General features: G+C 41.1%; 1 protein-coding gene across 1 annotated transcript in view; it reads right to left on the bottom strand.

Annotated features, from left to right (window-relative positions):
* KLHL3 (kelch like family member 3) overlaps nucleotides 1-22,286 on the bottom strand; it is a 168,717-nt gene extending 146,431 nt beyond the window's left edge. The window contains exons 1-2 of the mRNA XM_027849272.1: nucleotides 22,205-22,286; nucleotides 7,741-7,860 (exon numbers count right to left, since the gene is read on the bottom strand). Of these exons, the coding sequence (XP_027705073.1) occupies nucleotides 7,741-7,860; nucleotides 22,205-22,218 (134 nt within the window). The 5' untranslated portion in view covers nucleotides 22,219-22,286. The remainder of the gene's footprint in view (nucleotides 1-7,740; nucleotides 7,861-22,204) is intronic.
* Nucleotides 22,287-24,391: the final 2,105 nt, after the last annotated feature.

Consider the following 24,391-nt stretch of genomic DNA (forward strand, 5'->3'; position numbering starts at 1 on the left):
GCTGCCCCAACACACTGCAGTTTCAAAGGACTCATGATGAACCATGCTACTATCCACCTCATGACCAAGAGGTGATGAACTCAAGGTACAGATTTAGATAATTTTTTTTTGACATGGACAATGCAGTTATTTGTTTTATTAGACTATACATATTTGTTACCACCAAAAAAAAAAAAGTACAGTTGTGTTACTTGAAAAGAGGCAACACATTCAGCCTTCACCAGCCATTAAAAAATATCATTTAATAGGCTACCACCTAGAAAAGCCACAAGCCACAGAATCTGAGACAGATTGTTCAATAAATGTTTCTTAAATTGAATTTTGGAAGGGATTCCTGTTCACATATGGGCTGATGTTTGAGATCCCTCCCAGCTTTGAGTGTCTATGATTTATGATAATTAAATTGACATATTAAGGGTAAATTTTGATGGGGGGGAAATAACAATAATAATAAATAATAATAATAATAAATGACAGATTTGTAGGAAATGGGACTAGACTTGTGATTTCATTCATATAGGGAATTCCCAGATAAGGAAACTTCCTCACCTGCTTCTGTGCAACTTATGGTCTTAGAAAATTGCCTAGAAGGGGGCAGCTAGGTGGTACTGTGGATAGAGCACCAGCTCTGGAGTCAGGAGGACCTGAGTTCAAATCCGGCCTCTGATACACAACACTTACTAGCTGTTGTGTGACTCTGGGCAATTTAACCCCAACTGCCTCACACACACAAAAAAAAAAAGTTGCCTAGAGCACTGAGAAGTTAAGTGAGCTGCCCAGAGTTACACAGCCAGCAGGTATCAGAAGTGGTACTTGAACCAAGGTCTTTGTGGCTTGAGGACTGCACCACTACACCATGCTGACTCTCTGTCACTTATACTTTTTGCAAGATGTGTTATGTATCTGATTTGAGCCTCATAATAACCATGTCAGATATGATCCTCAAGAATCATTATCACTATTTTACTGATGGAAACTGAAGCTCACAGAAAAAAAAACACTCTTCATCCATGGTCACACAGCTAGTAAGCATCAGTAGCAGTATTTGAATGTAAGTCTTCTTAACTCCAAGTCCAGCACTCTCTTCCACATGATACCCAAAGCATCAGATGCCCAGCCAAAGCAGATCTAGGTGAGCCTCTATAGCTAGGGTACAAAGAAAAGGGGGGAATAGAGGCAGCTAGGTGGTGCAGTAGATAGAGCACCGGCCCTGAAGTCAAGAGTACCTGAGTTCAAATCCGGCCTCAGACCAAACACTTGACACTTACTAGCTGTGTGACTCTGGGTAAGTCACGTAACCCCAATTGCCTAAAAAAAAAGTGGGGAATGACTTGCATACGCAAATAGCCACAGGCAACATAAAAATGAGTGATATTTATACAGCATTTTACATCTATTATCTCATTTATTATCTATATTTTACAGATAAGGAAACTGAGGCTAATGAAGATTAAATGACTTGCCCAGGGTCACTCCACATATCAATTTATTTAGAAGAACCAGCTCAGTTCAGGCTCTCTTTGTACATACCCACTGACCAGATAGTTTGAGCAAGCCATCATCTACCATTGAACAAAGCAAATTCATATCAAATGGTGACTGTCCACAAATAATTCAATACCAGGTGCACTATATCCCCAAGGATTTCATTCTACTGTGGTTGCCATAAAGGATGTGGGTAAGGGAATGGAGTCATTACTGTTATTTAAGGGCAAATAAGCAAGAAAGGTTATTGATACAGATGGATTTAAAATGCTGAATAAACTTTCAACATGATTTACTGAAAGAATAAATGTCAGAACTATACCCAAAGGACTACAAAACTGTGCATACCCTTCGACTCAGCAATACCACTACTAAGTCTATATCCCAAGGAGATCAAAGCAAAAAGGAAAGGACCTTTACGTAGAAAAAATATTTATAGCAGTTCTTTTTGTGGTGGCAAAGAATTGGAATTTGAGGGGATGTCCATCAATTGGGGAATGACTGAACAAGTTGTGATATATGATTGTAATGGAATATTATTGTGCTATAAGAAATGACAGGCAGGATGCTTTCAGAAAAACCTGGGAAGACTTACATGAACTAAGGCAAAGTGAAGTGAACAGAACAAGGAGAACACTGCACACAGTAACAGCAATATTGTACAATGATCAACTGTAAATGAATTAGCTATTCTCAGCAATACAATGATCCAAGACAATTCTTAAGGACTTAGGATAAAAAATGTTATCCATCTCCAAAGAACTGACGGAGTCTGAATGCAGACTAAAGCATACTTTTTTTTTAAACTTTCTTTATTATTCTTGGGTTTTTTGGTCTGTGTTTTCTTTTGCAACATAGCTAATGTAGAAATGTTTTGCACAACAGCACATATATAATCTATATTAAATTACTTGCCTTCTCAAGGAGGAAGGGAGGGGAAAGAGGGAGAGAGAGAGTAAGAAACTCAAAAAAAATTTAAATGAATGTTAAAATTTTTGTTTAAATGCAATTGAGAAAAAATAAAATTAAAATTATAAAAAATTTTTAAAAAGAACAAATGTCAGAGTAGAAAGCTTTACTTAAGACCAAAACAAATGATTTTCCTTGAGGATGAAATGAGCAATATGGGAACAAGAACATAAAGAAGATGCCAACAACGGGAGATAAGCCAATGTCTGAGGACAACTTTGACAAGTTACAGTGTGGGATAGCAGAAAGAGCTCTGGGGATCTGGGCTTAAATACTGACCCTGGTACTTAATATCTGTGTCACCTTAGGCAAATCATTTAATCTTAAGCATCCCAATTTTCTCATCTCTAAAATGAGGAGGTTGGACCAGATGGTCTCTGACGTCCCTTACAGTTCCAGATCTATGATCCTATCATCCAGAAACTTTAACTCAGGTCAGGACTTTTATGTATTCAACCAATATTTATTAACCTCCAACTATGTCCAGAGCACTGTGCTGGGAGTGAGGGAGGAGGTACCTGATTTAGATAAGACATGGTTCCTGTCCTCAAGAAGCTTACAGTCTGGTAGGGAAAAATAAGAAAAGGCAAATTAATGCAGAACATTGCATGATAAGTGCATTAGAAAATAACCAAAAGATTGTGTGAGTTTTAAGAGGAAAAATCTTTACCAACAGGGGGACCAGGGAATGTTTTATGGAGCAAATGGCACTTGAGTTGTTCTTTAAAGGACGGATAAGAATTCAAAATGCAAAAACGATGAGGGAGGCCTACAGTATGCACAAGAGCTACTCTGGTCCCTGAAGAAGACTCATAGACCAAGCTTACAGTAGGAGGTTAAGACACTGATAATTGTAATATAAAATTTCACAGGATAAATGCATTAAAGAGGTGCAAGAACAGTGTGCAATGAGAAGTCTGAGGGGACAGAGCTGGCCCAGCCCTGCCAAACACTTGCACCAGTCTTAAATAAGGGGCAGACAAGTCAAATTTTATAGTAGTAAGAGGTTGGTAGAGACCTCAGAGGTCAACTAGTCCAACCCTCTCAATCTACAAACAAAAACATGGTGACTCAGAGAGATTAAATGATTCAGGTTAATAGGTGGCAGACCAGGATTTGAACCTAGGCCCTCTGTCTCCAAATTCAGCACTCATTCCACTGTACCACACTGCCTCCCCAGGTGACATCCATCTGTCATTACATGTCACCATGCGTATCACAAAAAAGGGACAACTCTCAACAGCTATATATATATATACATATATATACATATATATACATATATATACATATACATATATATATATATATATATGAAATCTTCAGGTTCTAGAGATTCACCGTATAAAGTATTCAGGGCCTTCCTGCTCCCAGTTTTCTAGCCATCATTCCACTACTCCTTCTTCAGATAGGAGTCCAGGGCCTAGGATAAGTGGAATTTCTTTTTGTTTCTACTAGCAATTCTGATCTTAAACTTAACAGACAAGATGAGGTTTCTGGGATTATCTACCAATTCCAAATAACTGTGCATGGGACCCTTGACTACTACTGTTCCTCCCTTCTTTCCAAGAATAACCACAATAGTCTCTAAACCTTAGAGGACACTTCCCAAAAGTCTACAAATGGTGAGGAAATCCTGGGCTGGCAAGTTCTGATGGGAGAAATAGTCATCCGTCCCTGAAGGGCAGAAGAGCAGCTGTGGCCCAGACTTGAGTTTTAAAGGGATAAATAGAGAGAGACTGAGAGGCTGGTGCGTTACCATACCAACACTCCATTCTCTCTCAGGGAAGTAAACCTAATAGAAAACTTATGAATTGTGTGATTCATAAACAGCAGAGCACACGTGTGCTTGAGCTAAAATAGTTTTAAACTGAGAAAAAAAATGTGAAAACTCTGAAAAAAAAATCACAAGTCCTTAGAATAGCACAAAACGCTTAATTAGCTTAATCCATGGAAGGGAAGATCCTTTGGTCCAGTTTCCCACAAAAGGCACAAATATGCATGGGATTCTTTCTGGCTTAAACCACCTCATTGTTCAATTGAATCAGACTCTGGGGTACTAAAGTATATACACTCTCCCCTTAACTGCTTCACTTTGATCCACTCCCACTTGTCTCTAGCTTTAAGAAACTGTGTAGTTGGTTGCTGAGATTCCTTCCAAGTCTAAGACTTTAAGATTCTAAGTGGGGCACTGCAGTGCTGTGTCCCCCAAAGACCCAAATGAAAACACTATGCTCACAGAATGCTAATCACATGCTTGTTGCTGCATAAAAACTTAGAAATAGGACACAGTAGAGCTCCATCTAAAAGTTCCTTCATCTAAGTTCACTGCACTTTATCCTTCTATTTTGCAGTTATATTCTGAACTACATTTTGTTTATTTGAATACATTCTTTTCCCCTTATTAGATTGTCAATTCCTTGAAGGTAGGAACCATTTCTTAATCTCATTTCTACCACCCTCAGTTCAATGTATAATGCTCTACATCTAGCAGTTGCTTAACAAAGGTTGCATGAATGATCAAAAACCTGGGTTTGCGAACAAGGAGAAGGAGTGAAATGAATCCCACATAGCCCATGAACAAACCCATCCTCCAGGAAATGGAAGATCAAAGAATTATAGAATGTCACAGGCCATCTATTCAATGCCTACTGGATCAAGAATTCCTGCCACAACATTTATGACAAGCAGTCATCTAGACTTGAAAACTTACAATAAGGAGGAAAGCATTGCTTCCTGAATCAGCCTATTCCACTTGAAGATAACTGTTTCATCCATTAAGCCTAAAATTTAGAAAAGTATTCCTTATAAAAAACCTAAGTCTGCCTCTAATTTATTCCCATTGTTCCTGACTACCCTTGAAGGCAAACCAAAATAAAACTGGGATTCAAATCCAGGCCTATCCGCATCTGTTGTCCTCATGACATATCTTCAGGTCCTCTCTTCTCCTGGCTAAACATCCCTAGTTCCTTCAGTCAGTCCTTGCATGCTATTATTTCCAACCCTCACCAATCCTGGGTGACCTCCTCTGAATGACAATGTCCTTGGTTGTCAATATCTTACAGCTGATTCAGGTGAGTGACACTCCCTTGTAGTTCTCCACTAAGGTCCTACCAGCATCATAAAGAGCACCTATAGCTTCTCATGGCTGTTTTGTACTGAATTAACAAGGGAGTGATATTAACAATCTAAGTCTTTGGTTTCCTGAACCAACAGTCTCCAGAACAATACCAATATCTTTTAAACAAAAACTAGCCTAACTTGTATAGGGGGAGGAGTTAAGATATTGCTCCTATCACAACCTCCAAACTTAACTTTCTTTCTCTAGACATAGTGTATGAAATTTTGACAGAGGAAGTTGGGTAGAAGTTACAAAGAGACAGATTTAGGCTCAAATTAAAGAAAACTTCTGAACAATTAGAACCATTCAAAAGTGGAAGGAGCTACATTTGGGAAATGGTCAGTTCCCCAGCACTAGAAATCTTCAAGTACTTGACAGGGATGTGAAAGAGAAGATTCCTATACAGATATGGGTTGGATGGCTTCCGAGGTCTCTATGAAAGGAGAAAGAATAGATGCCAAGGACAGGTAAGACAGAAAGGTAACCCAGGAGTTTGCCTTAAAGAGAGAGATGTCAAGTCACTCCATCCTTGTTCAGTGAAATTAGGTGGTTGATATCTCAATGGGTTTCAACTCTCTGTACTTTCCTTATCTCAAATAACGATAACTATAGAAAAAAACTGAGCAAAGTAAGTAGACCTATATATAGCTAATCTAGTCAAACCAGGAGGACACAGATCACATAGGTTGAGGGAGCTAGATGGTATCTGGGGAATAAAGATAAAGCATTTTATGATACTATAAACTCAAGGGCAAGATGCTAAGCCATTCATGAAAATAACACACACTCACAGCCTAAGAGAAGCTAGGCAGAAAAATCTGACCAGAGAAGGATATTTGAGCTATTTTCCTATGGCCCATATAACCAAACAGAGACATTGCCCTGTGTTCTTACTAAACCTGGATAGTAAGGATAAGAGAAGAAACTTATTCTAAAGGAATTTTCAAAGCCTTTCTGCAACCCTGGACCCTGCAAAGAAAGGAAAATCAAAGAAGCTAGTAGAATAGACTAAAAGCTTACATTGATGCATTTGGACAGAGCAAAAAACTGATGCCTTTCCTTTGTTCACAAAAAGCTAAGCATAATGCCATGCCCTCAGACTCGCTCATTCATAAGCAAAAAAGAGCACAGATACATCCATCCCATGAAAAGTAAGTATATGCTCAACCATGCCCCTCCCTTGCTCAAGGAAGAGTGTGTGTTTTATTCAGGGGTGGAGGTAAATCTTATATCCACTTCTGCAGGGTTCTTTCCAAGCTAAGTTTAAGTTCAGTCTGAAGAACAAATTCCCTCTGAGTATGACTGCAAGAGAAGATGTACATTGGCATTCAGAATCTTTAATCTGCGATTGTGGGTAGGTGTCCCAATCACTCTATTATTAGTCTTCAAGCAGTTGGCTTGATTGGAAACCAAGTTTATGAACAGAGCTACTGTACTCATAAAGAATCTTTTCGTGGTGCTTGATTCCAAGGCAATAGACTCTTCAGAAATATAAAGAGAGAAAGAGTGGAGGAAAGGGAGGTTTTCAATTTGCACAAGCCTTGTTCTCCATAAATCTGAAAGGGGGGGAAAAAATCAAATCAAGTCAATTTCCTAGGGTAGGCAGGAAGAGACACAGCACAGGGGTACTGTCCTAACTCCCCTCGCCTTGAACTCTTAACTAACATGAACTTCACAGCAATTCAAGAATCTAAGACAACTCCAAAAGATTCATGATAGAAATTGCTATCCACACCCAAAGAAAGAAATATGGAGTCTGAATGCAGATGGAAGCATACTATTTGCTCTCCTTTTCCTTTGTTGTTTTGTTTTACTGCTTCATTCTCAAGGTTCCTCCCATTAGTCCTAATTGTTCTTTACATCATGACTAATGGGAAAATATGCTTAACATGAATATATATGTAGAGTCTATATAGGTTTGTACACCATCTTGGGGTGGGAGGGAAGAAAAGGAAGGGAGGGAGAAAAAATTTAAAACTCAAAATCTTATGGAAGTGAATGTTGAAAACTAAAAATAAATAAATTAAAAATTATACATATATATATATATTTATAAAAGAAAGAAAAAAACATGAAAATGAAAATGGCAAGCCCTGCTGGTGTTCCAAGAAGCTCCAAGGGGACAAGTATCCTTGTCAAAAGGACATGTGAAATGGGAAATGTACCTCCGAAGTTCATTCATAACCTTGAATGCCTTCCCCATGTGGGCAGGGTTAACAGTAATTGTCCTCTGGTCCTTCTCTTCATCCTCACCTTCCACCAGGGACTGGGAACTTGGCTTGATGCTGTGAAAGGAAACAAGGAGGAGAGGGAGGATCACACTCGACTGTTTTCAGTGAAAATCAAAAAACACAGAACACTAAAAACGCAGTGAAAGAGGTCACAAACAATCATAGAAAAAGAAATTAACTCAAAGTCAGAGTACCTGGGTTCAAATCCTCACTCTGCCAGTTACTACCTACTATGTGTCCTTGGGAATGTCTCTTAGGCCTTAGTTTCCTCATCTGTAAAATGGAGGAGAGATACAGGATAGACCAGATGATGTCTAAGGTCCTTACCAGCTCTAAACTGATGACTCTATGATCCTACCCACAGAGGAAAAGGCCCCAAAACATGGGATAGAAGAAAAAAGCCCTAAAGGTAGAGTCAAAGGACCTAAATTTGAATCCCAGCTCTGTCACACATTGCTGAAATAAACAGAATGATGGACTCAGAGTCAGCAAGGGCTGGATACAAATACGATCTTATATCCTTAAAAGCTGTGCAACTTTGAGCACTTAATTTCAATGGGCCTCAGTTTCCTCATCTATAAAATGGAAGGCTTGGACTAAACTGGAAATTCTTAACCTTTTCGGCATTGTGGACCCCTTTTGCAGTCTGGTAAAAACTATAGACTCCATAATAGAATTAACATTTTTAAATAATTAAAGGAAATGCTAAATTTCAATGAGAAGTTAGTGATAATCAAGACACAAATTTTTTCTCATTCTTGAGTCCTTGGACCCACAATTAAGAGCTCTCGGGTCACATAAGCAGCAAGTGGCAGGGCTGGAATTTGAACCCAGTTCTTTTAATTCCAAACCCAGCACTCCTTCAGCTGTACATCTTGTGCACAAGGTAGCAGTTCACTCTAACTCAGGTACTCAGTTCCCCACATAACAACAATCAAATGAGTATCCCAATCACTTCTTGGCTTTGCTTTATTCAAAAAAAGGGAGCTGGGCTAAAGGCAAAAGCACATTCCCACCAACCACAGTTAATTTACACTGAGCATAAGCATTGCTTTCATTTATATCCTGATTTATGCTCTTCAAAGTGCTTTTACATCCATGATATCACTTAGTCCTCACAACCGACCCATAGGGGAAGAAGGGAAAAAAGACAGGGCCTGTGATCCCCACTTTCAGACGAGGAAACTGAAGTTCAAATAGGTGGACAATGACTTGATGGTTACCTGGCACCTGTGAGTGGCAAAGCTGGTAAGAGAACCCACATCTACCAAGTCAAACTCCTTTGGCTCTATGACCTCCCTCTAAGAGTCACTATATATATTGTTGCTGTTGTTGTTCAGTCATGTCTGAGTCTTCATGATCCCATTTGGCATTTTCTTGGCAAAGACACTGGAGTGGTTTGCCATTTCCTTCTTCAGCTCATTTTACAGATGAGAAAACCGAGGCAAACAGGGTTGAATGACTTGCCAAGGTCATAGAGCTAGTAAGTGTCTGAGGCCAGACTTGAACTCAGGAAGAGAAGTCTTTCTGACTCTAGGCCTGGCATTCTATCCACTGCAACACCTAGCTGCTTGTCACTATATGTGCTAGGCATGTAGTAGCAGTTTTCAAAGAACTGAAATACAACAAACCAAGTTAAAGCTCAAAGTAAGCTCAATATTGAAATGGTCCTGAGCAGAATTTAATTTTCCTTTGACTTTTCTGACTCTATAGGCTTCACATGCAGCATGGCACAGTGGAGAGCTGGCCTCTAAACCAGTACCACCTGGGTTCAAGTCACACTTCTGACACAGACCTTCTCTAGGTTCCTGGCCAACTTCTCAGTACTATAAGCAACTAATTCTCTAAATTACAGAGAAGGATCCTTTCCAGGAGTTTCCTTCACTAATCACAGGTCCAGTGCCTCCCCTTCATCTTTCCATGGCCATTAAAGATCTTGATCACCAGTTTCCTTTGCCCACGATTATGGATAACAGTCTATTTCAGTTCTTGCATGTCTGAGCTTTCGAGGGTTTGATTTCAGAATAAACTAGAGTTGAGGGATAGGCACAAAGGAAGAGAAAAACCAAAGAGCACATATATCAAAAGATATCACACATACTTGGTGATGGAAAGAGCAGAACTCACGCCAGAACATAAGATCAAAAACGGAAGGCACCCAAAACAATACTTAAAAATCACACACAATGACACAATCCTCCCATAACTGCTCTGGACTCCAACCATGATGACATCATAGGTTTGGGGTCTAGAGGGTGGGCATGGGAAGAGAAATATCAGGCTCAGCTAAAGGATTCCCAAACAATTAATGGCCCTTTGGTGTCACTGTCCGCAGACCTGCTATTTTGTCTGTGTGAACAGAGAAGTCTTTCATTCATATTCAGCCGTCCCATGCAGGAAATGACTGATGTTAAAATTGGGTGGTCTTTAAGAATCAAGTCAATCCTGGACCACAGAATTAGAAAGCACAGAACAGAGCACCTCAGTCCTTGATTTTTCCCTTCAGGAATATACAGAATTGTCCAGTTAAGCCAATTTCCACAGACTCAGGAGTCAGAGACATCATGGTATGGTAGAAAGACAGCTCTGGATATCGACTCAGAAAAGACCCATTATTCTTCAAAGCTGGATCAACCCAACCATTCACTCCCTCTGCTGCAACTCTTTAATTACTGAAAAGTACTGGATGAAATCACACAAATATGCCAACTGGGCCCACTACCAATTTGTCGTTATCTAATCTCACCTGAGCCCTCACAGTTTTCATTCTTCCTTGATTAACTTTCTGTCTTTCTCTCCATAACAGTCATTCTAAGTTTCTGTTCTCAAGCTCCCAATGTCACCACATATCCCGCTCTCTCAACAGATGACCCAATCATCTACTTGGCTTAGATAATCAAGGCTATCCATTATGAGTTACTTCATATCCCCCATTCCATACTTCAGAATCCTTTTGTACTATCATCAGTGCTTTCCTCTTTTGCCTCAGTCTCTAGAGAAGAGGCAGCTTCTCCTTGCCACTGCTAACCCCTCTCCTTGTATCCTTACTGCCATCCCCTCATCTTCCTCAAGTTTGTCCTTTCAATCATTCATATTTTCTCCCTCCTTCCACCTTTTTTCCCCTTTCTACTTCAATATCTCCTTACCTATTGTTTCTTTTCCTACTTCCTACAAACACCCTCTTCTTAAAAAAAAAAAAAAAAACTTCAAAGGAGCCTGCCATCCCTTCAAGTTATCATACTATCTCTTTCATCTGTCACTGATAAAAGAGACACATACATTTCCTAACCATCCATTAACATCAATCCCTTGCAATTTGACTGAAAATGCCCTCTCAAAGGTTACTAAAGATCTCTTAACTGCTAAATCCAATGATATCTGCTCAGTTCTCATCTTCCTTAAGCCCTCTGCAGCTTTTAATGTTTCTGATCACCCTTTTTCTCCCTTGGCTTACACAGAAATGCTCCCTACTCTGTTTCTAGATCTTAATTCCAAGATTATCACCCCTCTCCTAACCACTCAGTATGGGGTGTCCGTCAAGGGCTTGTCCTAGGCCCTCTTCACTTCTTTCTCTATACTCTCTTCCTTGTAGGCTCCTAGGGGTTCAATTATCACCTCCAAGTGAATGAATCCTAAGTCTGTACATCCAACCCTAATTTCTTTCTTGAACTCCAGTCCTACATCCCCAGTAGTGTTCTAAACATCTTCAGCTGGATGTCTTGTCACTGTAGTCAACCATATGTCTAAAACAAACACATCATTTTCTTCTCTTAATCCTGCCCTTCCTCCAAACTTTAAATTTTAGCTTTGCCACTTACCGACCCTGAGCAAGTTCACTTAAGTGCTTTACACAAGCTCTTCAGATGCAAAATGAAGGGGTTATGCTAGATAATCTCTCAGGTGCACTTTAGCCCCAGGGCCCACCACCCTGTAGAATGGATAATGCGGCTCACACTACCCGGATGATCAGGGAGTCCACCATCTACAATCCTTCCAGCAAATGGAAGGTCTCCAGGCCTTGCCATCTGCCATGCCACTCCACCCTTTGGATCTCCAGGCCCCTCTATCTGACTCCATTAGTGCACACTAAGGATTTCTAAATCATCCCCTCTGTCACTGAACTCTTCGGACTCCTGCTGTGCAGGTGAACCCTCCTCTATGCATTATCCCCCCAAGGACAAGATGAGGGAATTGTACTAAAAGATACCTCTGGCCTTACGGTCCCTCTCTCCCACTCTGCAACCCTATTCCAGGCATGAGCTCCATGATGAATCCCAGAATATGACCTCTAAGCTAACCCCTTCATTTTGCATACAGAGAAAATGGGGCCCACCCAAAGAGGGGAAATTACTTGTCCAAGATAACAAAAGCATTAAGTAACAAAGCTAGGATTTAAACCCAGATATTCTGAGTACAGTATTTGTTTCTTTTCTTGTTCTCTTATGGTTAGCTCAGAAAGGTGGTATTATAGATGCAGGCAGCCCAAACATATTCCAAGACTCCCTCATTTTACAGATGGTGATGTGGAGGCCAAGAGGGAGAAATGATTTGCCCAGTGCTGCATGGGTTGCTCATGGTTGAGCTGAGAGTATTCCAGGCTTTTACCATCCATTGTTAGCTCCTTGAGACCAAAGATCTAATCTCCAGTTTCCCAAACCAATCCCTTTTTACTGCTCACTCTGCCTGCTTTATTGCAATAGTTTCCTACTTAACTGGCTTTTCCTGCCTCTAGCCTCTTCCCTCCTTCAATGTTTCTTGCACTTTGCTCCAGAAAGGCCACTTTCATCTTGTCATACCCAATCTGGAAAAGCTTTCCTGATTCCTGTGATGATTTGGACAAGATGCTACCCATACTGTTTAGGTACTGAAGGCCCACCACAATCAGGCTCCAAGCTGTCTTTCTGGCTTTATCTCCTGCCATTCGTAAACTGTCACTCCAATAGGTCTACTCACTATCCCCAAAAATGTCTTATACTTTCTACTTCCATGCTATGATTTCTTCCTTCACCCACTCCAAACACCTAAAATATTACTTATCCTTCAGGTCACTTCACTTTTCTGAGACTTAATGTCATCACCTGCAAAATAGGGATGATATTACTTATACTACTTACCTCTTAGGGTTATAAACCTTAAAGCATTATATAAATGCTAGTTATTATTCAAAACAGTTCAAATGCCACCTCTCCCAAGAAGTCTTTCCCGTGTTCCCCTTTCCCCCAACCAATAATGATATTTATCCCCAAACCTCCCATCGCACTTTTTTGGCACTTCAATAAAGTGCCAATAAAATTACTTAACATGTAATATTGTACATTATAGTTATTATGTATATATATTATACATATATATGTATAATATATGTATATATATTATACATATATATGTGTGTATATTACACATTATAGTTAACTAAAACATATTGATGTTTTAGTTAATCAGTTAATTAACAAACATTTATTAAGTGCCTACCATGTGCCAGGCACTGTGCTAAGTGCTGGTGAAAGAGAATTGCTGCCCTCAAAGAGCTCACAATCCAATGAGGGAGATAACAGAAAAACAAATATGTTCAAACAAGCTATGCACAGAATAAATGCTAAATAATTAAGAGAGAAAAGGCATTAGAGCTAAGAAGGATTGGGAAAGGCCCCCTTAGAAGATGGGATTTTAGGGGCATCTAGGTGGCACAGTGGATAGAGCAGTGGCCCTGGAGTCAGGAGGACCTGAGTTCAAATCCGGCCTCAGACACATAACACTCACTAGCTGTGTGACCCTGGGCAAGTCACATAACCCCATTGCCTAGGCAAAAAAAAAAAAAAAGATGGGATTTTAGCTGGGCTTAAGAAGGAGAGCATTCTAGGCTTGCACCATCTACTGTTAGCTGTCTCATCTCAATTTGTTTATCTCCCCCAGGGACAGATATAGAGCTGTGCAAGCAGTAAGTATTTAATAAATGTTAGTGAAAAGAATGAATACATGCATTTAGCTATCATGGACAATCACAATTCATCCAAAGACTCCAGAAACTGTCATTTCTAAATTCTTCCCCTTGTAAACAAGCTCAAGAAAAGGCATCACTGCAAATCATAGTACCAAATTACATAATGCACTTTTTCACCCAGATTCCATGGGAAGAATTTTCTAAATGGATTACACTTCACAAGAGAAGTACTATTATAGAATCATAAGTCTCAGAGCTGGAAGGAACATCATTTACTCCAACATGTACCTAAATAAAAATGCCCTCAACAAAATATCCAGCCTTTGCTTGCAGATCTCCAGTGAAGGGGAACCCATTACCTCCTAAGGCATCCCAAACCATTGTTAGAAAATTCCTTATTAGAATCTCTCTCTCTCTCTCTCTCTCTCTCTCTCTCTCTCTCTTTCCAAACTTCTTCCTTTTCTCAACCTTGAGCTCAAACTGGTGAGCTTTCTCATTATCTTGCTCCAGAAAAGGTTTCCATGTCATTTGGGGGCTATTTCCAAACCATGCCACTGTGTATATATTCCTAAGCTCCTTGAGGGCAGGGAAGGTCTTTCTTTCTCATATTTCTATGCCCAGTACTAAGCACAGTCCCTGGAATATAGTAAACATGTAACACATATTTTGTCATTCATCCAGTTATTGTTCCTAAATCTGCCCTATAGGCCAGCCAAACTGAACAAGGAATAGATAAGATACCTCCAACTCCCCATGTATAAAGTGATCCAAAGGACTGGCCTGCAAATAATTGAAAATAATGATCATACTCCCCCAAGTCTTGCCCAGGCAAAACTATCCCCAGTTCCCTCAACCAAACCTCTTATTGCATAAGCTAGATTTTATGTGAGGCATTAGTTTAGTCTGAGACATGGTGAAAATATGAATGCATGAAGACGCAGTTCTCATTACTAGAGAAAAATGCTAGAAACCAAACTTACATTGGGTATAAATAGGAGAGCCTCTCTTTCATGTGTGAAATCTTGGTATATATACTGCAACAGAATTTCATCACATGAAAAGCAATAGCAAGGCTGATTGGAGAATTTATCAATACTTCTGGTGCAGAGCAGTGCAGGACTCAAATTTCCAGGCCTTTGGATTTATTAAATATTAAAAAAACTGAAGGACAAAGGCCTGTGATCAAGCACTTTTCTACATAGTACACTCCAGTTCAGGTCAGTTTAACCTAGTTCTAGAATTCACTAGGAAACCAAAATGCTGGTATCTGATCCACAATGGTAATATGTCATCAAACAAGAAACTAGCTTTTGAAAACTTTCAACAAAAAAGAAAAAAAAAACCCTTTTTATTTGGGCACATCTTAACAATCCAAAATTAGGCAAGCCACACTCTATTAAACCCTAACGCATAAAAATTTGGGCACTGGGCAGAAGGAAAATTCTTCTTTACTTGTTTTTTTTTTTCCCCTTGAAAACTTTTCTGGCCAAGGGTTTCCAAAATGAAAAGTTTAGTTTTAATTATCATGGCTGAAACACATATCAGCTTCAATAGTAGGGATATTTTTTTTTCTTTAAAGAAATGGTTCCAACCATAACTTCTGAGGCAAAGTGTTAAGAAAGTGAATGTTTGTGAATAAGTACAATAAGCTTTTTAAAATAAAAAAATTTTTAAAAATAAAACACCTCTTTTTGACTTGAAAATCCACAGTGGTACCATGGGTGCTGCTGAGTCAGAAAACCTAGGTTCAATCTCAGATCTGCAATTTACCAACAATGTGACTTAATGAGTCACCTAACTTCCACGGGCCTCAGTTCTTTAACTGTAAAATGAGAGGGATCAGACTGCTAGATGACCCCTGAGGTCCCTTCCAACTCTAGAACTATATGTTATAATCCTATAACTCAGATTCAAATCCCGGTTTTTATTGACACTTACTGTGTAACCTTGGACAAGTCACTTTTCTGGCGACTCTCTTGACCTCAGTTTCCTAATCTGTAAAATAAGGGGGTTGGTCTAGATGGCCTTTAAGATCCTTTCTACTCAAACTCCTGTGATTGTATGATCTTCCTTAGATGTTTGTTAGATGTTTCCCCATGCTGAGTATGTACTTTTACCTGGGAGTGAAGATGTGACTAAGAGATCAGAAAGCATCACCTTCTTACTGAGTATCATCAGATTGACAAAGATTCCATCAAACATTAGGCCTAAAGTTTCCTGGAACAAACATGAAAAAAGACAAACTCTTCCTCCTGCAAGGCCTCCTCCTATGAGAAACCTTTCCTGATGTCCCTAGTCCTCAATGTTCTTTCCTTGCATAAATAAGCTAGTATCTGCTTAATCTGCGTTAGTATGCCCCCCCCACCCCACCCCACAGTAGAATGTAAACTCTTTAAAGTCAGGGATTATATTTTATTTTGTCTTTTTACTCCCAAAGCCTGGCACAGTGCCCTTCACACAGTAGGCACTTCATAAATGTGCTCTGAATGGAATTTTATGAGGGAAGTTCCACAAGGGTTGGCCCTAGCTGACTTTAACTCCCTTCCTCCCCAGTCTCTTGTCCCTTCCACACACTTCTCATACTCAGCCTTGATTTAGCTGTTGATACACACTAGACTGCAAGCTTCCTGAGGGCACCTATCACTGCTGTCATTGCCTAGGGCACTGTATCTCTTATCATAGTCACCTAACTCGTGTTGGTTATTTCATACTCACTTTATCCCCAGCACAGTGACCCCATACAAGAAGTCCACAAGTGAGACTCTGAAGAAGAAAGAGGAGAAGGAGATACAGAAGAAAATACAACTGACCTATTTTTACAATTAAAGCCCCAGTTCAAATTCCAGGCAAAAGGAATCATCAGGTAATAGGCAAAGCAGGGTGTAAAGAAAAATGACAGGCCATATCCCCCACATTATCATGTATTTCTTCCAAAGTTGCTCTTTCCTAGAACCCTGGAAAACTGGGAACATAACCCTGCATTCTTTCCACCTGGTCACATGGCTGATGTAGATAACTGCAAATGAGTTAGAAACGAGCAAGGTCTGCCACGATAAATGCCTGTTTACTTATAGCTCTCCAGATCCACACACATACTCTACAGCTAGAGAAGTGGTCACCATGGTACCTGAGAGCCCTTCCATTCTGGTTGGTCAATTTCCATTTTCTTTTGTGAAGCAGAAAACATATTCACCTCACTCCATCTTCTGAAGCCACTCTATTCAGCATAAAGAATAAGGAACATTTCATGTAGGGTTAGAATATTGAAGAAAATGGAAGCTGAGCATGGTAGGGGCTTAGACCTCAGATAAATTAAATACTTTTCTTATATTCTGGTCTGGTTGAAGGCAATTTGAAGAAGTCATAGGACCCAAGTTCAAATCTTGGTTCACTTATTACTTTTGTGACCTTCAGCAAACTTTTTGACTTTTATGTCTTTTAGTTCCTTCATCTGTAAAATGGCAGGGAGGGAGCCCTCATTTTACAGATATTAAGGCTATTAAGAAGTTAAGTGGCTACTGTTAAGGTACCTTCCAACTCTAGAGCTATGGTTCTGTGATTTAATAAATGAATGAATGAATGAATGTAGTAAGCATTTACTATGCGTCAAACATTGCCCTAAATGCTGGGGGTACAGATACAAAAACATGTCACTCCTTGCCATTAAGGAGCTGACATTCTAATGGAGGAAACAACACATATAGGGGAGAGGTGACCAGTGAATGGAGTTCTGGTCTGGGAAGTCTCACAGAAAGTGAATAATAAGGCAGTCAAATTAACAAAACTTTTCCAGAGGCAATGGTAGTACTGATTGATTACAGTTCTCAGACCAAACTGTGGAAAGCAAAAACAGGAGGAAGAAGGGGGAGGTTGTGTGCAGAGGAAGGGTGGAAAACAATCTGGGTGAAAATGTGTCTATTTGGACCCAGGAAATGCAGAGTGGTGCAGTTTAACACCACCCAGGCATGATATTGAGAGGTCCATTTTGGACAGTGGGGCAGCAGAACGCAGGGAGAGCATAAAGTGGTCTGGGTAAAGATCATAAAGATTTCCTGACAGCTTAAGGTCTCCCTGTGGGTTAATATGGTAGGGTGGTATGCCAAGTTCTGGTGAGACCCAGGGTTAGCAGCATGGCATAGAAAATGCCATGCTAGCATAGGAGTCAGAGACATCCAGGATGGGTCCTAATCCCATCTCTGATATTTATTGCCTATATGACAATAGGCAAATCACTAAATCTCTCTAAATGTCAGTTTCTTTATCTGTAAAATGGAAATCTCACAGAACAGTGGTAAGAGTCAAATGAGATGATATATATAAATTACTTTGCAAACATTAAAGGGAAATGTAAATATGGGCTATTGTTAAGAGATCTGAACCGAAGAAAGGTAAGAGTACACAGTATGAGGGGCAGGGTGGGGAAAGAGGAGAAAATTATGGGGAAGAGGAGTAAGCTCTGATAGATATAATTGGACCGTCAGAGCAGACTGACATTACATTCTTCTCTTATAGTCTGGTGGGCCACAGCACTGTTGATGAACGGGACTGAGTAACAGGCTTGGCCATGGATTCACTCCCAATCCCTGAAGCAGAGATAGACTGAGAGGAGAAGGATAGAGAACAAATCCATCAAAATATAAATTATTCTTGGGGTATTAAGGAGTCTTATATTAAAAAACTTTGATTTTTTTATTCTAATTTAAATTTTTTTTAATTTTAATTTAAAAAAAACAAAGAAAGGGTCATAAATGGCCTTTTTTTTTTATGTGCAGAGCACTGAGAATTAATGAAGGCAGGAAAGTGTTCAGGAAAGTGCACAGAGGATCTGAGTTTAAATCCTGGCTCTGCTAATTACTACCTCAGTGAGTACTGTGGGTATTGCCTCACCTAGGTTTCCTCTCCTGTAAGATGAGTGGGTTGAACACCACCAACCCTAGCCTCTGATTCTAAGAACACTTCAGAAAAGAGGGACAGCAAAATCAGTTGGTACAATGTGAAGCGCAATGGAAAAGGAGGGACTTTGAAAGGCAGGTGTTATTTGATTGGTGGGAGAAGGGTGAGCATTCCAAGTGAATCAGGCACAAAGACAGTAAAGAACATGGTCATATTCCAGGATAATAAGACCAGAGAGAGTGGAAAGTGCATACTAGGTTTGTTGTTGTAGTTGTTTCAGTGGTGTCCAATTCTTAGTGCCCCTATTCGTGGCAAAGATCCTGAAGCAGTTTGCCATTTCCTTCTCCAGCTCATTTAACAAATGGGGAAACTGAGGCAAAGAGAGTTAAGTGACTTGTAACACAGTCACACAGCTTGTGACAGATTTGAACTCATTAAGATGAATCTTCCTGACTCCTAGGTTGCAATGGGAAATAAGACTCCAAGCATATGGTGGTGAAATTTTGACTTTGGGGAGTAGGAAAACTGTGAGCTATTCAAGCCTGTACAGCAGCAGTAACAGGGTGAAAGTAGGAAGCTGCCAGGTTGAATTTCTCTCCCCAACCCAGCCTCTCATGAAAGTGCTTATGAACTCGGGGGATGTCCAAAAGGCAGTCAGGGAATCAATAGGCCTTGGATAAAACAGCTCCTAAATAATCAATGATTAATGAAGTCAAGGACTGAAGAAATCCTGAACTTATTAAAGAAGGTAGTGCAAGGAGAGGAGGAAAGGTAGGGAGAACAACTGGATCATGAGATCCTGGAGAAGGGGGTGGGGCTGGGCAGGGCTCCCCTTCTTTGGATTTCTCATAGCTTCCCAATAATTCATGTCAATATTTATTACCTTTGATGATTAATTAACTGACTATTCAATTAACAAGAAGTTAAAAAGTGTCAGTAAAGATGCAGAATGGAAAGAGTGTTGACTCTGTAGTCAGAGGCCCAAGATTCAAATCTTACCTTTGATGTTTATTAGCTGTGTGGCTTTGGACAAGTCATTTAACTCCCTGAGGCCTCAGTTTCCTCATCTAAAATAAAGGGCCACTGAAGCCTCTTTCAGCTTTAAATTTATCATCCTATCTATATTCCAGGCACTGTGCTTGTCACTAGGATATAGAAACAGTCCCTGCTCTTAAGGAATTTTCATTCTATCAGAGGAGATAATGAGTACACATTTAAGTATATAGAGAATAAATATAAAGTCTGTCCCTTAGCCTAACACTCTCAGAGAGGCAATGTGGTATAAGGGCTATGGTACACAATCTAGAGTTAGGAAGACCTGGGTGAATCACACTCCAAACCCTTAACTATACGACCCCCTAGGGAAATCACTTCCTCCTCTGTAAAGTGATGATTAAGAACAAAACCTACTTCCCAAAACTGCTTTGAGATTCAAATGAGATAATGCATGTGAAGTGCTCTACACACCTGAAAAAGCTATACAAATAAACTAGTATTATTATTACCTCTGCCCCTAGACCCACTAGACGACTCTAGTCCCTGAGCATCATTTCCTACTTTCCAAGAGTCTGACCTCTGCTTGCCTTCATCAGCCTACCTCTGCAACTTTACACACACATAGCAGTCCCTTCTCATCCATGTCCTTCCATCTCAGGGCTTTAATAAGGTCTGTTTCTGACTGCTGATAGCAGAGTTCCTACCAAACTGAAAGAAAATGTTTAAAGTACAGAATTCCATTTATCCCCCACCAGGTTGGGAAAACAATTCTCCAAAACTGTGACTCCCTGAAAATCTTTAATAGCAGGTCCTTCGGAGAGAAGTCAACATAGAGTGCCAGCACTGCCAACGGGACAGGGAAGTACAAGATTTGAGACATCAATCTTTGATAGATGCTGCCTTCCCATGCAATGAAAATCAACTCTGACTTGCACTTCATGTACTAGACAAGATCTGGATTCTTTTTTTTCTTTTCTTTTCTTTTTAGGCAATTGGGGTTAAGTGACTTGCCCAGGGTCACACAGCTAGTAAGTGTCAAGTGTTTTTTGCTCTTGAGGACGGATTTGAACTCAGGTACTCCTGACTTAAGGCTGGTGCTCTATCCACTGCGCCACCTAGCCGCCCCCAAGATCTGGATTCTTTCTGAGAGGATTACACCTTTAAAATATACTGTCCAATGGGGGCCTCTTCAGCCACAATACCAGAAACACAGCAATAAAACAAGCTTACCACAACTGGGAGGCCCTAGTGACAATGCTTGGCTATAGAGAAAGCTGTGCAGCTTGGGACTGCCACAGAGCTACAGGAGTTCAGGGGGAGAGCACAGGGAACTTTAGAGTTCTCCCAGAGATTCCCCTTTGATTGTCATTGACTTAGGCCTATTATCATTTTGTTGGGTTTTTATTGACCAGATACCAACATCCTCTGGGGTGGCATTCTTTCTCAGTTACTCCAGGAACTCACTATTATTTAAAAGGGCTAACACCCTGGAGGCTTTTTTTTTCCCCACAAAAACCCAAAGTCCTTGATAGCTTATATAAGTGAAACTTCAAAAGGCAACCGCTCCCATTCATCTTACTCTTCCCCACCACCAACACCAAAAAAATAAATAAATACTTGAGAGATGTTTTGGCCTTCTCACTGACATATCCACACCCTAAACCAGATATGGTCACTTAAAAATAAAATTAAGTCCTTAAATAACTGGATTTTTAGTGATTTGTGTGTGTGCATGCAGGTATCACGGTTGCTATTCCTATTTTTAATGCAAGTCTGTGTCATAATACGAGTTTCTTGTCTGAAGAAAAGGGTTCTGGGCTTCTCTTCGGCAAACACATTCTTTTCTACATTATGAACTTTTAAAATACGGAACCAAAATGAAACCGTGGTCAGACAACAAGTCAGAGTGATTATTTTCTCTCCTTCCACTGCCAATTTGCACACAGGACACAAGTGACCAAGCAGACAGGCAGGCTACACACCAACTCCAGGTAGGGCACAACAAGCATTGCATGCCTGCCCCTGGTGTGTTTCACTAGCAATTTCAAAGGCATGAAACACTTAAGCTGTGTGTGTTCGCAGCCCTTCCCAACCGTGACATTTGGAATGCGACCCCCGACCCCTAATCACAAACCAACCCAGAGCCTGGGAAAGGAAATGTCTCCTTGGATGAGCTAGGATTAGGTAACCCGTCATCACCGCAGCCCGAGCCTGCTTCTGAAGCCGAGAAGCTCATCTCCCTCGCACGCTCCGGGTTGGGTGTGGGTGAGGTCGTTCTTTCGGTCTATCTGTCTATCTGCTTGCCCGTGCATGGGCAGATTTCGGGGGCTGGAGGGATTTCAGGGAAACTCAGGTTTGCAGCAGTGCTTCCCCGGATCGGGCTCTGGCTGTCCGGTTCGATTCTATCCCATCAGCAGCCGCCTGCCCCAATATAAATACAAAGGAGACAGACTGCAGTGCACACCCTCGCGCACACACACTCACACGAGCGCGCGCGCACACACACACACACACACACACACGCACACACACACACACACACACACACACACACACAAATGCACATACCTTTCCCCCTCCATTGTGCACAGCTCCCGCGGCGGCGGGCTCCGGCACTGAGCCCGGCTCCCAGCCCCGCTCGCAGGTCCTGTCCGCCCGCGGTTCCCAGGCAGCCAGTGGAAAGAGAGAAAGAGAGTGGAAGTCCAGGTTGGAAAGGGATCGAATCAGGGACAGTGATTCAGCATGGCTGCAATCGGACCTCCTCCCTCCAACCTCCCTCCCTTTCTCCTGATTCTCTCCAGCAGCTAACACTGCAGAACCGCCGGCGGCGGCGGCGGCGGCGGCGGCGACAGCAGCTTCAGAAAATGTCTTACCCAGAGCTCCCTGCAGCCCTTTCAGCTGCTAAAAGCGGCAGCCCACTCCTCCCCCTCCCCCTCTCCCCCCTCCCCTGGGGCTCGCTACTTGGTCTCCTAGGAACCGCGGCTGCTGCTAAACCATGTGCGCGGCCATCTCTCCAGCTGCTCCTGCATCTGCACTGCGAGGGCATCGCCGATGCTCCCACAGACCACCCATTTGTTCTCTGGGGGCAGGAAGGTTCTAGCCACAGGCATCGGGTTTTCTTCCTTGTTGCAGACATTCATGCAGTCTCCCCGGGCCCAGAGATATCTTGCTCCACCCATCTCTTCTTTCCTTTGGCCAAATAGTATGAAAAAGAGACCCTTCAGCCGAATGTAAAGAAAGTTATTGTGGTTGGGGGTGGGGAGGGGGACGGGGACAGGATATAATAAGGAGAGAGGAAAGAGGAAGGTGGGAAAGCTCACAGGTAAGATACTGCCGAGAGCCCATTCTCCCCTCCTGGTATCTATCATGAGCGGTTTCCAAAAAGCCTGAGGAAGAATCAGTTTGAGGATGACATAAGAGGGGCGACACGAAAGTAATGGTAGGCAAAAAACAAACAATAAAATTAATACTGCCGATTTCTACAAGAGGAGTATTATCATAACAAAAGCTGATGAAATATTTTGCAAAATACTGAAACAGTGAACTTCAATATAATGAAAAGAGCTGGAAACCTCCTTAAAGTGTACTGCAATGAAATCTGACCCCTACTGTGTTCTATTAAATTTCCTGCTACCCTCAGCTCTGGCCAAACCCACCCCAAGCACTTTCCAATCGCCCTTGCCTTTGCTCATACCCACCCTCCCTGTCTGCAATGCCCTTCTTTCTACCTCCACGCTATCTAAATCCTGTATCACTCAAATCCTACCTCCTTCACCGAGATTTATTTGACGCCCTTACCCCCACTTCCAAGCTAGAACTGCTACCTCCCTCACTGCCCAGTCCTACTTACTGCAGTTATCTTTTCATTCAAGTAATGTCTTCTTACCTCAACTAAATTGCAGATTCCTGGAGAGCAGGTAAATCATCTGTCTTTGCATCCCCCCACAACTCCTTACATAGGAGGCACTACTGACAGATAAATTCACCCTAGAAATAAGAATGACAAAATGTTAGACCTTAGAGATCATCTAATCCAACATCCTCATTTTACAGACTAAGAAAATGGGGAGGTTGTAACCAAGCCAATGTCATACATCAAGTTAATGGCAGAGAAAGGCCAGGTCCCTTTCAGTTTCATTTTTGTGGGACTCTACAGCTGGGGGTTGTCTCTGGTGTCACTCTGTTACTAATGTACTATGTGGCACTGGTCAAGTTACTTCCTTTCTCTATTTCTCTTCAGTTATTTTCCTCTAGATGACACACACCAAAATCTGTTTCTGATGGACTCTACAACATTACTACCAGCTACCATACTGTCACTTTCTACAGAGAGTGTCCAAAGACAAACCAAAGAAGATGTACAAAAATTAAAGTACTGAATGGAAGAGGAACAAGAAAGCTTGGTCAGGAGAGGCTGAGTTAAGGGACAGGGTAATGCGGGGCTACCTGCTTCATCAGAATCCTTTCTAAATAAATGTTCCTAATTAAACAAACTCGTGAGTCCTTATTTTATAATAAAAATAATAATAAGTTAGTACTTCTGGGATACAGGATTTCATCTGTGTGGATATTCCATTTCTTAGTAGATATTTGATAAGTTTCAGTGCCCAAGAAATTAATTACCTGATGGTTAACCCTCTAGTGATCAGCCTCTCTAAATTTAGCCAGGCAAGCCCTCTAACAAAAGACTCATAGTTCATCACCAGATCTATACTTAATGCCTAGATATGGTTTACCTTCCATTCAAGGACTCAT

The sequence above is a fragment of the Vombatus ursinus genome, unplaced genomic scaffold (genome assembly GCF_900497805.2).
Source record: "Vombatus ursinus unplaced genomic scaffold, bare-nosed wombat genome assembly UNPS02007284.1, whole genome shotgun sequence".
Classification (NCBI taxonomy): domain Eukaryota; kingdom Metazoa; phylum Chordata; class Mammalia; order Diprotodontia; family Vombatidae; genus Vombatus; species Vombatus ursinus.